Source organism: Lycorma delicatula, chromosome 11 (genome assembly GCF_047948215.1).
Source record: "Lycorma delicatula isolate Av1 chromosome 11, ASM4794821v1, whole genome shotgun sequence".
In the NCBI taxonomy this organism is placed as follows: domain Eukaryota; kingdom Metazoa; phylum Arthropoda; class Insecta; order Hemiptera; family Fulgoridae; genus Lycorma; species Lycorma delicatula.
Genome location: NC_134465.1, coordinates 49,816,855 through 49,832,917, shown reverse-complemented (window position 1 = coordinate 49,832,917; position 16,063 = coordinate 49,816,855). Strand labels below are relative to the sequence as shown.

At 28.7% G+C, this 16,063-nt stretch overlaps 1 protein-coding gene across 1 annotated transcript in view; it reads left to right on the top strand.

Annotated features, from left to right (window-relative positions):
- Nucleotides 1-15,666, top strand: part of IleRS (Isoleucyl-tRNA synthetase) — a 55,131-nt gene extending 39,465 nt beyond the window's left edge. Inside the window, exons 16-22 of the mRNA XM_075379106.1 lie at nucleotides 661-879; nucleotides 979-1,137; nucleotides 2,455-2,736; nucleotides 8,289-8,368; nucleotides 9,899-10,022; nucleotides 13,728-13,906; nucleotides 15,312-15,666. Of these exons, the coding sequence (XP_075235221.1) occupies nucleotides 661-879; nucleotides 979-1,137; nucleotides 2,455-2,736; nucleotides 8,289-8,368; nucleotides 9,899-10,022; nucleotides 13,728-13,906; nucleotides 15,312-15,492 (1,224 nt within the window). The 3' untranslated portion in view covers nucleotides 15,493-15,666. The remainder of the gene's footprint in view (nucleotides 1-660; nucleotides 880-978; nucleotides 1,138-2,454; nucleotides 2,737-8,288; nucleotides 8,369-9,898; nucleotides 10,023-13,727; nucleotides 13,907-15,311) is intronic.
- Nucleotides 15,667-16,063: the final 397 nt, after the last annotated feature.

Sequence of the window (16,063 nt, the reverse complement as noted above, 5' to 3'; positions counted from 1 at the left end):
CAAATTATTAAAAAAAAGAAATATTTAATAAATTTTGATAAAATAATTATATTTGCTGCTAACGTACAATTTTTTAACCTAATAATATTATTAAGTAATGCTATGTTGGATCTATCTACTCAAAATTTCAGACTGTGAAAATTATGAACAGTAATCCTATATGAAGATTTGATATGATTTTTGTGATTTATAAATGTTGTTCAATAATTAAAGATACAAACTTCCAGTGGTCTTCTGCTATGATGAAAATAGATGACATTTGTTCTGTCTGTTTTAAACTGCTTGATCTACTTAAATATTTACACAGTTAATACTTGTTTTACTATATTGTTTTAACTTTGCTAGTGAATTTTAGCTGGTTTTACATGTTCAGAAAATAAAAATTTTGTCCTTACGTTTCCACAGTAGCGTTTCAAGCAGAGCCAACATTTTGAAATAAAAGAGCTTATTATAATTGAAATTTTTTTTGAATAACTGTTATTTTCTACATCAAGGGTGTCAACTTGAACATCAGATAGTTTCAATATATTCTGTGCAATAGCTTTTCCATTGTTGTTATTTGTCTCTTAATTATTAAATAACCATCGTATTATTCTACTAAAAAATGCATTTTTATTCAGTTTATTGCATTAATATGTAATTTGTTATGTTTTATTTCAGTATCCATTGCCTGAAGTTGTTGTTATTTTAAATAATGAAGAAAGTATTGCTGATGTTGTATCTCTACAAGGTTACATATTAGAAGAGTTAAATGTCCGTAAAGTTACTATTACCGCTGATAAATTAAAGTATGGTGTTTCATTACGCGCTGAACCCGATCATAAAACACTGGGTGCTCGTCTTAAATCTGCTTTTAAGCCTGTAATGGCTGCTATTAAGGTGTGTTTAAATATTTTCACATTTTACATTATATTATGTGTACACTATTATTGTTATTTATCAACAGTTATGACTTTATTTTTATTTTTTGTATTATAGGAATTGTCTGATGAACAGTTACAAGAAATGCAAAAGACAGGAACACTTGAAGTGTTGGGTCATGTATTAGAACCATCTGATATACGTATTATGTTCAGTTTCACTGGTCCTGCTGCTTCAGAATTGGCGCAACGTTATGAAGCTCATTGTGATAATGATGTAAGCATTATTGTAAACTTAAGTTGGTTTATTCTATTTATTTTCAGCAGTGATATAGATAATTAATTTTGCTTAGTATACTAAAAGTTTCAAAATATGAATCGTATACTCTCTACTACCAGACTGGGGTGTTCAGTGAGCATAATTACTCAGTAAAAGCAACTTTCTCTACAACTCTGGCTATACTAAGAACTTTGTTCTCAACATACTACTACTTGAAGGAAAATTAAAGTATACAAGTAAAGAATTTTGTAAACAAATTATTTTACTGTTCGAGTAAAATTTTGAGGTATAGGACCCACAATGACCTTATCAGTGACCTATATTCCAAAGTCATTAAACAAAATTTCATAAAAAATAAATTAATTCAATCTCAAGATATTAAGTAAAATGATAGAAAAAGCAAAAAAAAACTTATCCTCCGTCGCTGAATGAAAATATTGTAACAGAATCATCTGATTAATGCAGAATATGACTTGTTCAACGATAAAAAAAGAAACAGGATTTTTGTCCCTAACCTTCTAAATGGGGTTGAATAAGACCCCATTTAACTTTCTGTTAATACTTTCTGAACACCTTCAGAAAGTATTCTAGCCATATAGTATTCTAGTCCATAATAGTATTGTAGTTCATAGACCCGTTATGATCAAAATTAAATAGCATCAGTGCCCCATATACAGAATTGTTCCAGGCTGATCTATTCACCCACAGGGTTGTTCTAGTGGTGAATTCATCATCATAAATCAGTTGATTTTGAAGTCAAGATTTCTAAGGTTCAACTCTTAGTTAAGGCAGTTACTTTTATTTGAATACTAGATCATGGATACTGGCGTTCTTTGGTGGTTGGGTTTCAATTAATCACACATCTTAGGAATGGTCAACTTGAGACTGTGCAAGACTACACTTCATTTACATTCATACGTATTATCCTCTGAAGTAATTAATACCTTATGTTGGTTCTGGAGGCTAAACAGAAAAAGAAAGAGATGATCACATACAGAGAGAGTATGATTGTGTACATCTTTCTGGAGTTTTTCAATGCTAATATTGTGTTTTTTTGGCTAAAAAGGTTTAAAAAATGCAAAAATACTGAATGCAACGTTTGATCCAATTAGCATACTTCATAAGTATACTGTACTATAAAGTGTAACTATATAACTAGAATAGTTATTTATAAATAATTAACATTTTTACAAAGGGCTTTTTTTCAATTTACTTTGTTAATATGTTAGCTGTTCTTTTTTATAATTCCTACTTATAAAATAAATTTTTTATTTATTTTAAAAATTATGTTTTTTTTCTTTTATTTTTTGATAGGTGTTAGTATTACTCGATATTACACCTGATGAAGAGATGCAGAGTGAAGGTATTGCTAGAGAAGTAATTAATCGTGTACAGAAATTAAGAAAGAAGGCGCATCTTGTTCCAAGTGATTCTATTACTGTGTATTATAACATATCACCACCTGAAAGTAATTTAGCGAAAATTACTCAAAATTATAAACAATTTATTGAAACAACAATTAAAGCTTCTTTAGTTGAAATGTCCAATTCAGATAATGGTTTACCGGATAAAACTATTATACAAGAAGTACAGCAGGTAAGTTATACTTTTTATCCTGTAATATCATTGGTTATTTATATTTTTGTTCATTGTATATTACCGATTTAATGAAAGATTTTATTTGTTAACCTTCTGTCAGGTGCATTTGATCACCTGACCGCTTGGTGGTGTTGGCACCTGGCACTCCTAGTAGCTGCATGTTCATGCAACCTTCGCACGTTTGCCTTGACCTTCACTATGGGAAGTTGTTCAGAGAAGCTTATTGCATCCAAATTCGTCCAGTTTTGAAGGTATGTATTTTCAAAATACTTAAAATCTACTGTAAAAATCATTTATTTAATCATTTTATGAAAATAGTTAGATATATCAGTTGGCTTATGTGGCACATTGCGTCTGAACATGTAATAATTTCTTGTTCCATTCATTTGTTCCAGACTTTTTGCAAATATGTCCTACATAGTTTACAGTTTGAACAACCCAACGGATGTAGAAAATATAGTGGGTTTCCAAATGAATGATGACAAAAATCCAACCTTGAAAATTTTGGAGAGGAAAATGACATTGCTTCTGAGGATGAGGTAGAAGAATGCGATGATTCTGAATCAGAAGAGGGAGGGGATACTGATGAAGACAATGATTCTGCTACAGGCACCAGTGTTTTTTTTTTTTTTTGGGGGGGGGAAATATGCCAAGTGGAATCAAAATCCACCTCTGAGAAGTATGCATAGAGGATTTCACAACTTGATTACTCACTTAGCCAGAGTCAAAGGAAATGAGAGAGTTGCTAAGACTGCTGTTGATTATTGCAATTGTTTGTTTACTGAAGAAATGTTAGACGTGGTAGTATGGTATACCAACCAGTTCATAGAAACCATCAGGGACAAACAGAGAGAGGGACATCAAACTTATGGATGTTATTGAGCTTTTATTAGGTTGTTGTATCAAGCAGGAGGATACTGAGGAAGTTGGCAAAGTCTCAAGGAACTTTGGGGGAAAGACGGTGACAGCTTTGAAAAATTTGAGCTTTTGATGAATATCAAACGGTTCAAAACACTGATTTGTTGTTTTTGCTTTGAATACTGAAACACCAGACAAGAAAGAAAAAAAATTAGATTGGCTTGCTCCAGTTCATGAAATTTTCCATAGATTTGTGCAAAGCTGCCAGGAGAGCTAGATTCCTAAGGATAATTTTACAATTGTTGAAATGCTTCCTGGTTTTTGAAGAAACTGCCCTTTTCAGCAGTACATACCATCGAAACCTAACAAATGTAGTATCAAATGTCTTGCCCTCATTGATGCAGAAATGTATTATACATATAATACGAAAATTTTTGTCTTTCTCTATCAGCAATAGGCCAAGTGAAGTAGTGAAAAGTATGCCTGAGCCCTTATTTGGATGCTACATAACAGCTAATAATTGATTTACTGATATGGATCTCGTTGATTACATGTAAAAGAAGACAGTATCCTATGTCAGGATGTCAGAAAAAAGATACCTGCCTCCTGAATTTGTAGCCACTAAAGGAAGAGTTCACTAGTTTGTTTGGCTTCAGTGATGGAAAGACTTTGGTGTCGTATGTTCTAAATCCAAACAAGAATATGATTCTCATGTTTACGCTTCATAATGACATCATCAGTCCTGACTCCGAAGAAAAAAAAACCTGATGTTATTGCATTGTATAATTCAACAAAAGGAAATGTTGATACTGTATACAAAACATGTGCTTCATTCAGTGTGTCCTGATATATCAAGTGTTTGTAAATGTTAACATTTTTCACGATGCCTGGTATTAACCATTGATTTACCACGGTAATGATTTAGAACCACTGTGCAGAAGTTTGTTTCTGAAAAGATTGGTCCATGAACTGGCAACTGGGAAGATAAGCCGAAAAAGTTAAAAAACTATTGGAATGCCGACTGACCTCTAAAATAAGCTGAAAAGATTTTGACCTCCTTCCCAGGAAGAAGAAAATTGTCTTTCGCCACCCCCTAAAAGAAAACTATGCCCAACATGCACCAGCGAAACCGATTTGAGAAGGGTGACAAATCATGAATGCAAGAAATGCTCCTATCTGCTTATCCCATCCAAATATGGTGTGCGATCAGTGCTTTACTGGAGAAGGGGCAGACCCCCTCCCTCTTGAAAGATTATTGAATAGATATTAATTCTGTGAATGTTTTTAAACTATTTTGTAACTTTACTTTTTTTACTTTATGATTTTACGACTTTACTGTATTTTCACTATTTGATTGTAGGTTATAAATTTCATTAAAATTTCTTTGACTAGTTTTTTTGCAGAAACTTTTGTATTTTTTTTTTTGACATCCCTAATATTCATCACTTGGTCTTTGTATAAAAGAACTTAATTAAAGTTTTATTACATTTTTTTGAATGTGTGCCCATCAAGCACATTGCACTTGAACTCAACGGTTAACACATTGCGTCTGACAGAAGGTTAATGTCTGACATCCTTCTCAAGTAATAGTTTATTATTTATATGTAACATTGAGATAAAGTAAATTCAATTATTAGTACCACACCTTTTATCTGATAATTATTACTAACATATGTTTTACATAAAAAAAAGTATATACATTTCAAATACATGTTTTCATTTAAAAACACATTTGATGAGCATGTTGAAAAGTAGTGATTTAATTCAGTGACTTATTTAACTCAGTAAAACATTTTTTTTTAATATAAATAACTTTTGTAGAACAATTTTAATAAAAAACAATGTTAAACACATTTATGACTACATGAAATGAAACTTTTTTGCGTTTTCTTAGTAATTTGTTTGATTGATTTTATAATAAAATCATTGTAGATTGGATTTTATGAAATTATATTGAATTTTATGAGTAAAGCCTGGCTTAATCTGGTAGGGTTCTCAGACAGATTGTTTTCAGTTTTTTGTTTGTAGTCTTTATAACATTTTCTATCATTGTTTTGCAGTTGTACATAGTACTAATATCTTTTGGAAACACCTTTTACTCCCAGTTGATCTTCAGTTTGTCTGAATCATCCACCTTTGATAGAGTGTTATAGACATCAAATTATTCCTTTTTCTTGTGTACCGTATCTATTGCAAGCTAACATATATTCTTATATTCTGTTTTACTTTTTCAATGGTAATAATTATGCAGGTTGTCCCGGGATATCAGATAAAGATCATGTGGACAAATGCCCCATTTCGCATAATTTTTCCTCTGTCCTCCAATTTGTGTTATTTCAATAAATTTATTTATCTTAAGAATAGATTGAGACGTTTTAATGAAATTTGTGTATAAATATCCGACAACAGCTACAAAATAAATAAGATGTTGTCTTGTACAAATTAATGTGAACAAAAGTATATTTTCAAAAATAATTAAATTTGTTACTTATAAAGAATGTGCAGTGTTTATTACAGTATTTTTTAGTATTTAATATTTCCTCTTCTTCGCTCTTTAATAAACATTTCAATTTTTTTAGGCATTGAATGTATGAGTTTTTTTACATATTAATTTCTTGATCGTAAAACCACACCTTTATCACAGCACAAATCAACTCTTTGGTAATGCTATCCATTTTTCTCAGTCTTTTCTTCAAATTTTCCACAAATTTTCAATCGGGTTCAGGTTTGGAGAATTTCCAGGCCAGTCCAAACACTGAATCCCTTTTTGAGACATGAAAAGCTTAACTTTCTTTGATGAGCGGCTGGGGCCAAATCTTGTTGAAAAACTGCTTTTTGACTCCAAGTAAATCTGTAAGTTTTTGAAGTCTGGCAGGGCCTTATTTTCCAATAACGGGATGTACATTTTGCTGTTCCAGTTACGAGTACTAAAGTTTTAGTTCCAAAGTAGCTGAAGCATCCTCAAAACATATTTAAAGAATGCTTTACAACTTGTTTGATGTGTTTTGGCGAAACTGCTCATCACTTCTTCGCACATGTGACACCCTTATGCCCTGAACTAGAAAATGACTTTCATCAGAGGAAAGGACTTTTCTCAAAATCTAAACACTAGTTTTTGTACTTTTTTGGCCAAAGAAGCTTTTTATTTCATCATAATGTAAGAAGTTTTCTTATAGGCCTTCGTGCCTTGTGACCACTTTCCAGAAGTCTTCTGCATTCAGTAAAATTGTAAATTTTCACACCAACTGATTGTAAGTCTTTTTGTAACTTAAAACTATTTTTCTGAGGATTAATTTTACTAATTCAAAGTAAAGTAGCATCATCGTTTAAGGTGGTTTTACGTTTTCTTCCTCAGCGACCTTTTCGTTCAGATGAAATTGTACCTATTTCAAGATTTTGTTTAATTATCTTATTAACTACACCTAGATTAACCTTCTACTCGGTATTGCGGCAAATAGATGAAGAAAGAAGCATTTGGAAAAATATAGTTAAAAGAAGAGGACAGACTTATAGGCCACATACTAAGGCATCCTGGAATAGTCGCTTTGATATTGGAAGGACAGGTAGAAGGGAAAAATTGTGTAGGCAGTTCATGTTTGGAATATGTAAAACAAATTGTTAGGGATGTAGGATGTAGGTGTAGAGGGTATACTGAAATGAAACGACTAGCACTGGATAGGGAATCTTGGAGAGCTGCATCAAACCAGTCAAATGACTGAAGACAAAAAAAAAATAAAAGAGTATGTTCATTGAGTGTTATTATCTTCCTTCTTTCATTAGTTGTTAAATCTATACTGCTACATTACTAAATTTATTAACAAAATCACAAAAAGAACCCTTACACTAAAAGAAACCAAAATAAAATGGGTAAGCAATACACATAACCTCTCCAAAAAATTTTCAGGCAAGACTTGAAATTTAGGGAAATATCTGGAATCACTGATACAACATAACTATCTAAAAATTACTTTGTGTTCACATTAATTTATACGAACCTGTAGTTGCAAAAATATTTCTCTGCATTGAGCAATAGCAGAGTTGTTTTTGTTTCATGCTTGCTCAGCTTACGTAGAATATGTTATTCGACTTACTGAAGGAAATTCATACATTCATTTACTGTGATTATTTTCTAATTGAAAATAACCATAATAAAATTGCTATGTAATTATTACAACTGCTGATTGGATAATTTAATGATTACTTACAACAAAATTGTTTTAGGGAAGTGACATTTTGTGGGTAGTGTAGCAGTCTTATTAGAATAGTGAATATCAGCAATAGTAGTAACAGTAAATTATTACGCAAAAATCATCGGAAAAATAAAGTGTTGACCAAAATTTTGACTACTCATATACTATTGAATATTGCGCATTGCAATTTGTGTCAATTTCTCAGCTGTGTTAGCCTATAAGGCAGACCACATATATTGTGTGTATATTATATTATCTTTATTTTTTGTTTCTGGTATGTTTTTGTATATTAAAATATTAATTACAATAATAATGTGATACGATTAAAAAATAGATCTGCCTCTGGATCAGTGTATAATTTTAAGCCTGCAGTCAATGTGTTTATAATTAAAATAAAAAATTGGAAAAATCTCAATAATATATTTCAAACTGTTCAAAAAAATATTATTTTCTTAAGTATTGTTTTATTTGAGAGTTATTGTTTTTCGTTTTCTTTTCTAGTTAAAAGGAGCTACTCTTAAACTTATTATTACAGGTAATTTATCCAGTAATAATACGTCAGAACTGTTACCTTACTGCAGGTATGTTTATTTTATATATGTATATGCATAATTATAATTTTTTATTTCTTGTTTTACTGATTTCTTTTACATTTTTCAAGTAAGTTAATGATTTTCTTTGCATATCATCTAGTTTACATTATTATTTTGTAAGATTAGTTTAGTTTTTTATGTCTGATAAAAAAAAAAATAAAAGAACTACTTGAAGAATGTGAATTTTAACTACCCATTTTATTTTTAATTGGGTATAAACAACAAACGCAGTTAACAGTGATTTGAGCATAATGGCACATAATAGCTGTTGTTAAAATATATAACAGTTTTTTGTTTTTTCTTTTCTTTTTACGGTGCTCTTTCTCTACCCATCACTTAGAAATTTCTAATGCTTCTTATTTAGTTTGAAAGTTCTTTGCCAGTTTCTTAATTTTTACCCTATTTTCTTTCATCACTTTTCATTTCTTCATTTTCTGTGTTCTGCAACTTATTAACATCTTCCACATTTGTCTTATTCATTAGAAATAGTTGTATTTAAAGCAAGGCTGAATCCATTCCAGTTTCTGGGTTCATTTGGATCTGTTATGTTTGAATCCATCTGTATATATATATATATATATTTTTTTTTAAAGAAGGTGACTTCTTAAAACAGTTCATATCCTTTTATGTTTTAAAAATTATATTGTTGGCATCTTTAAAAAAAAAAGTACCTTTATCAGAGTCGCATTGAAGTATATAATTTTGATTTATACTCATTTATCCTTTTAAAATTTTGGTATAAAAACATGACATTTTTTTTCATGTTTAAAACTTAATTTTATCTCTTCATACTTATCTGATAAAATTTTGAAGCTAAGCAACACTGTTCTTTAAGGAAGAAAATTTGTGGTAGGTTTTTAGTTTTTTTGAGGAAAAGGAATTTTTGTTGCACATGTATTTAAGTTGTTTAAAAACATTATAAAAACACCCTGATCTCTGAGGTATTCTGCTGCCAAGAGGAGAAGATGGTAGAGGCTTTGAAGTTTTCTCTGAATGTGTTTATTTTTCTTGTATTGCGATTCCTTCAAGAGTAGATTATCCTTTTTCATGTTTTTTTATATTTGTTCACATCTTTATTATTGGTTCTGTAGGTGTAGAAATTATTCTAAGGATGCTGAAATCTCTAGATCCATAGCAGTACCTATTTGGAAAAAGCTGCCTGTGATTCAGGAGACTTTGTTTTCTATTAGATTTCATAGGCTATAATTTCTGACTGAATTATAATACTAGTTTTTAAAAATACTTTTATTCATAGATACTAAAATTTAAAATCCCTATATCTGAATTAATAAATGTAGAAATTTCCATGTTGTATTTAAAACATTTTGTCAGTTGAATGCTCCAGAATCCTTATAATAGTATTTACCGGCATACACAATAATTAACCAAAAGAAATTTATTAATAGTGTTATATAAGTAATAACCAGATAAATGGGATGTAATTATTGATATGTATATTGATTATTGATTTGTTAATTGAGAATGTTTATTTTATTTTTAATACTGTATTTTTTTTAGATATATTAGAGCATGCTTAAAATCAATTGAACCTGGTTATAGTGTTACCAGTAATTCTGGTTTCATATTATTAGAAAATCCCGTTGGCGAGAATGTAATTACTTTACCTCAGTTGTGTGAAGAGGTTAGTAAAATGAATTAATTTGAATTTTTTTATATGATAATTTTTTATGCACTTATTGTTTATTATAAAAGAAATAATCCTCTTTCATTGATATGACGTTCTTTTTTTATCATGATGAAATTTCCAGATATACTATATTGGATGTCATTGTAACATTTCATACAATCTGAGTAGTATTGTATATTTGTCTTATGAGACAAAACTGAAACACTTATAGTTCAGATTATTGTAAAGATTACTGTTACTTAATGTCTGAATACAAAAAATGTAATTTGTGAGCAATTGTCTTAATTTTAACAACATTTAAGTAAAAATAATTATAAAAACAGTAGAAACAAAAGCAAAGAGTTAAAAAAATAAATATTGTAGGAAGATTAACTGTCAAAATTTATTTTACAAATTTAACCCCTTAACAGTTTTTTATTCTAGTGGAAAATCATATTATGCTTTTTTTCACTAAACCTTTGTTATTTTGGCCAATTTTTTTTTATACGTATTTTTTATCTATGCAGTGAAATATGACAAAAAACTAAGGACCTATTTACGTACTTTTTTATCATACAGTGTAAAAAATATTTAAAAGTTTAGATATATTACTATAATTTTCACATGATGTACAGACAATTTTGTATTAATAAATATCACTTACTATACCTAATTGTCATATAAGTAATATTGTAAAACACTAGTAAGTAATTCAAATAATAATACAAAGATCATTTACTTACATAAAAAACTATTAAAGTTAGGGTATAATAAACAACTCTGTTGGTTCTTATTTACGTACGGTCACATCCGCAGACACTATCAGTTGGAAATAAAAATATGACTGAAAATTATGAGAAAATAATAATAAAATTATGAAAACAATAAATAACAAAAAGAAATAATAAGACAATACAAATGCAATTTAAGAAACTATCATAATCAAATGCACGGTAACAGCTATTCAGAAGAATATGAAACAAGACGTATAGAATAGAGAACCGATAGATATTCTACTAGCAGCACTTCACTGCTAAATTAGAGTAAAAATGGAATTAGACTCACTTACATTACAGTAGTTTGTCAAAAATGTAATAAAACAGGTCAATTAATAATGAATTATTTCATCAGAGGCACTTTTCAGCAAAAAAATGGATGATGAGTTATTATGTATATTTTATATATATATATGTATTATTATGAGTTGTTATTATTTACTCATACTGATGAGTTATCTCATCTGTTTTCAGGGTGTTTTATTTTAATTTCCCCAGGCGATTTAATTGTAAACTACATATAATACAAAAAAATTACCTAAACAAAAGTTACTCAGATTGGGGAGGGCAACACGTCATGGTGACCTTGATTCTTTGAAGTTCCTCTTAATTTTGAGTTTTTTTTAAATTCAGAAATTTATTCTAGATTTATTTGCTAAATACATTCCTGCCAGACATTGTTAAATAAACATATTTAGTTAGTTCGCCTTCAGTTTACTTATAAAAAAATGCTTACTTTTTTAATAGATCATTTTTACGTCCTTAAGGATGGTTGTTACATTTAGATTCCTCTGTTCAAGTTATTATTATTTGAATTTAACTCATATGTATCATCATTAAAAAACTAGTTCTTAGTCCTCTTCTTTAAAAAATTGCCTCAAAAATTGTCCATCTGATTTAATTTTCTACTCTTATTCTTTTCCGATCAAGCTTATTACTTTGAAATAGTCACTTTTTTCAATGTGCATTATTTACAGAAAAATTCAGTTATTCCAGGAAGAGTATAAAAAGAGAATAAGATTTATACACAAATAAAAGTATTTTTTTTTTTTTTTTTATAGATTCTAACATAATCTGACTGGTAATTTATTAAAATTAATTTTTATTACGACTTTTTTTAAAAAAAAAAACAAGAAAGAAGCTTAGTAAAGATAATAAAATAATATTTTTGTATACTGTTATATATCAAAACACAGTGTCTCTCTCATTTGGAAGGTTCTGAGTTAAAATCCTAATCAGGTTTGGAATTTTTCACACGCTCACAGAATTCATCTATCATCATCAGTAACTGTAAATAGTTTTAAGAAAAGGTTGTACTTATCAAACAAGGTTTATTAATCTCAATCAATGAGGGTTGAAGAATTTTAAATAAAAAAATATTGTAACATTTAAGAATTTTAAATAAAAAAATATTGTAACATTTTATTGATTATTATAGTATTAATAATACTTTAATGTGATCAGTTTTTAATTTCAAAGGAAAGCACACAACAAATAACAAATATCAGAAAAAAGTCTTTTTTTTTGTATAAATTAAATTTCCACTTACCAATAATTTTTTTTCCATCTTGTTAAGGGAAGTGACCATTCTTAAGTATTGCCAACTTTGTTCAAATGATAAGATAAAGTTTTTGTTAAAACATATCTGTTTTAAAAATTAACATTTTGAGAATGATGAATAAATTAAGTATGTGTATAATAAATACATTAATACTGAAAATTAGTAGAAACCCATTTTTATATGGACGGGTGTATGGCAAACAAGTTAACCCAGTGGACATGCTGTATTGGGCTACAGTTTTTGAAAAGGTTAACAATACTTTCATTTCTTATTTAGTCAAGAAATATAACAAAAAGTAATTAAAATAAAAATAGGTACTGTTTTTGATTAGTAGTAATATGTAGTATTTATCAATCTGTGTAATATATTTTTATTATATAGACAACAAACAAATTTATATATATTCATATAATGAAACTGTTAAATCATATTAATATGTGTTAAGAGATTTCAAGGTTTACAGATTTTATTATTCATACTCTTCTTGTTTAGCATAATTATTTAACAAAAAGTTATATTCTTTTTTTATTTACATTTACTTGATATCTCACAAAATTAAATTAAATTGGAAATATGAAATTCATACATATTTTTTTTTTGCTTTTCTACATAAATACCAAAATGCGATTCACATCTGCCGAAGCAGTAAGTGATATTATTCAATGCATTTAGAACTTTCCAACCAATGAATGTTTTTTATTTAAATGTTTTTTTAACTTCATCAATTGATGATATCCCTCTTGAGATGTTTATTTAACTTTACAAATAATGTCAGATGGGGAGAGATCAGAGAGCTTAAATAAAGTCATGGTTTCCACTGGTCTGATTTCAAAAAAAGATGTTATGATTTCTGTAAAATACAGTCTGCATTGTCATGTTAGAAATGATTCAGTATTAAAGCTCGCCTGGACACGTCCTTCTGAGCGACCAAAAAATTTCTGAAAATTTTTTACCAATGATAATTGATAGTTCCTTGCTCAAAAATATTAGCAAGAATAACATCTGTAGAGAATTTTATTGCTCAATGTCATCTGTTTTCTATTAAAAGGTTCATAAAATATGGATGATAAGCCATTATTAAACATTTCAAATCAATGTGAAACGTACATCCCGGATGTTCATAACATCAATCTATGTGTTATTAATGTTTTGAATATCTCAAAATAGATTTAATTTTTGACACCTCCAAATTAATAGTCGCATACTAATTTTAATATATGATGCAATCTTATTTTTTCGAATTATATTTTCCTCCACTTCTTGGCCAAGAAGATTCAAACCATATTTTGGATGCAGTTTTAAAATGAGCATTACCCTTCAAACATCTTATGGAAGTTTTAATTTTTATTAATAATAAAAATATTATTTGTTCTTTTTTTTCAGGTAAAAGTCTTGTTCGGTTTACAAAGTAGTACAATTATATTATGTGATGCAAAAGGTGAGCCATTAACAGAAGCTTCATTATTGAATCTGCATTCTAGCACTATATATGTTTGGCCAAAGAATAAAGTAATTGAAAATAAACAAATTGAAAAACAGCAAACAAATGGACATATTTGCCAGTATGTATCTATATTTATTTGTCTTAAGATTATTAATTGGTATAATGTAATGTTGAGGTAACACTAAAGATTTATTTGGAGTGTTTCAGAAAGGGTTTAGTATCTTGTCTTCCATCCAGGAAATTGACAGTCTGAAACCAAGCCGGATCATTTTTAATTTTATGCCACCAGCTACTCAGTTTTGTTTTCCATCCTCATCCAATAATAATATATTTGCTGGTCCATACCTAATCATTCTAATTAACAATATATATTAGCTTGTTGAATAATTGTTTCTATTTTTGCTTTCCTGTTTTACAGGAACTCAACATTTAAAAATTGAGTGAAACTCAAGAAAAACTCAACCAATCTTCATCAAATTTTCACATATACAACTTCAGATACACTACTATAGCATATCTAAATTTCCATGAAATCGATGTAGTAGTTTTGTAGATTTTCAATCCATAAAATTTTATACATAGGCCTAAAAATAAATTATACATAAGGAAACCCCAACTTCCCAACTTGTGTATGGCATTTTTCTAATTTTCTTAAATGTAAAGAAAATTAATTTTTTCCCACTCTCATCTTGTGACTGAAAGTAATACTATATTTTTCTTTGAAAAGTCTATAAAAAATCAGTGTTACAAAATAGCAGCATAACAATAATTTTCCATGTATATCGATGTTTAATTTTAATCGCTCCAGGTGATTTTTTCATAAACTACACACAATACAAAAAAATGACCTAAACAATAGTTACACAGATTGGAGGAGGACACCTCGTCATGGTGACTTTGTGTTTGAAGTTGACCTTGACTACTATTTCAAGGTTAATACAAATTTTTTAAAAGGAACGATCTGTTTTTGACTCTACCAATAAAAAGAGCAGATAATTTCATATTGAAATATGTGGTCACACATATGACCTTGGACCATTCAGAGATAGTGTTATACGATATTGTAAAGCGATTTTTATGCTCTTTCCTATAGTTTGCAAGATAAATGGTCTGCAATAAATATTTCAGGAATATTGTATGACGTGTAACTCACAACTTTATCTCCGATTGTTAGCTGTATGACCCTCAAAAAAGGTCCAAGGTCATATGTGTGACTTCATATTTCAGTGTAAATTTTCTGCTCTTTTTGACAAAAATAGGCCATTCCATTTGAAAAAATCACGTTAACATTGAAATAATCATTAAGGTCAAATACAAGCTCACCTTGAGGTATCCTCTCTCCAATCTATGCAACTTTTGTTTACGTAATTTTTTTGTATTGTGTGAAGTTTATGAGAAAATTGCCTGGGGTGATTAAAATTAAATACTCTGTATACTTGCTTCTGAGTATTTTTTTTAAATTCTGGGTACATAACCTTTGGACAATTTTTTTATGATATAATACATGTACAATTTTTTTTCAGATTTGTTAATCTTGAATTTGGAGTAAAAAAAGGAACATTACTAATGGAAAATCCAGAAGGAGTATTATTTGAGTTAAAAGAAGATGAAATACAGAATCGTGTTGGAACAATTTTCCAATTAAAAAACAGAAAATTAAAAATCTCATATGAGAGAGATGGTGTTTATGTTATTTCAACGTAAAAGCTATCTTAACTTATTAAAACTGTGACTTAATAATATTGTTTATTGTATTAAAAAAAAATTAATGAAATAGTTAAAAAGCAAACGTAACTTATTTATTTTTTAGAAAATTGTTTTCTTTTTTGTATCATTTATTGTTTTTTGAAACAAAAATACACTTCATCTTCTTAAATAGTTGTTTCTTTTTGGTTTTATTTTAACTGTTTACACTCATCCTTTAGTACAACTACATAGAAAGAGATACATTGAAGAAAGAAATATGGTAGAAATAAAATTTTATATGGAATATTTGAGAATCATTTACAAAATGTGAAAATCTATAACTGGAATTAATTGTTAATTGGCATCAGTTGATATAAAAAGTAATTATAAATATAAGAGCTAAACATAAGGTAAAATAAAATAGAGGAAGACATGAATAAAAAAGAGTAAGATGCCAGGCCCAGTTATAAATATTTGAACAGCATAAACCTGTCGAAGCAGTTACAGCCTCTTTACTGTAGGCTTCATAACATGCTTTGCGATTAGATTTGTTAAGTTACACAATTAGAATATTCATTCCTAGATTTAA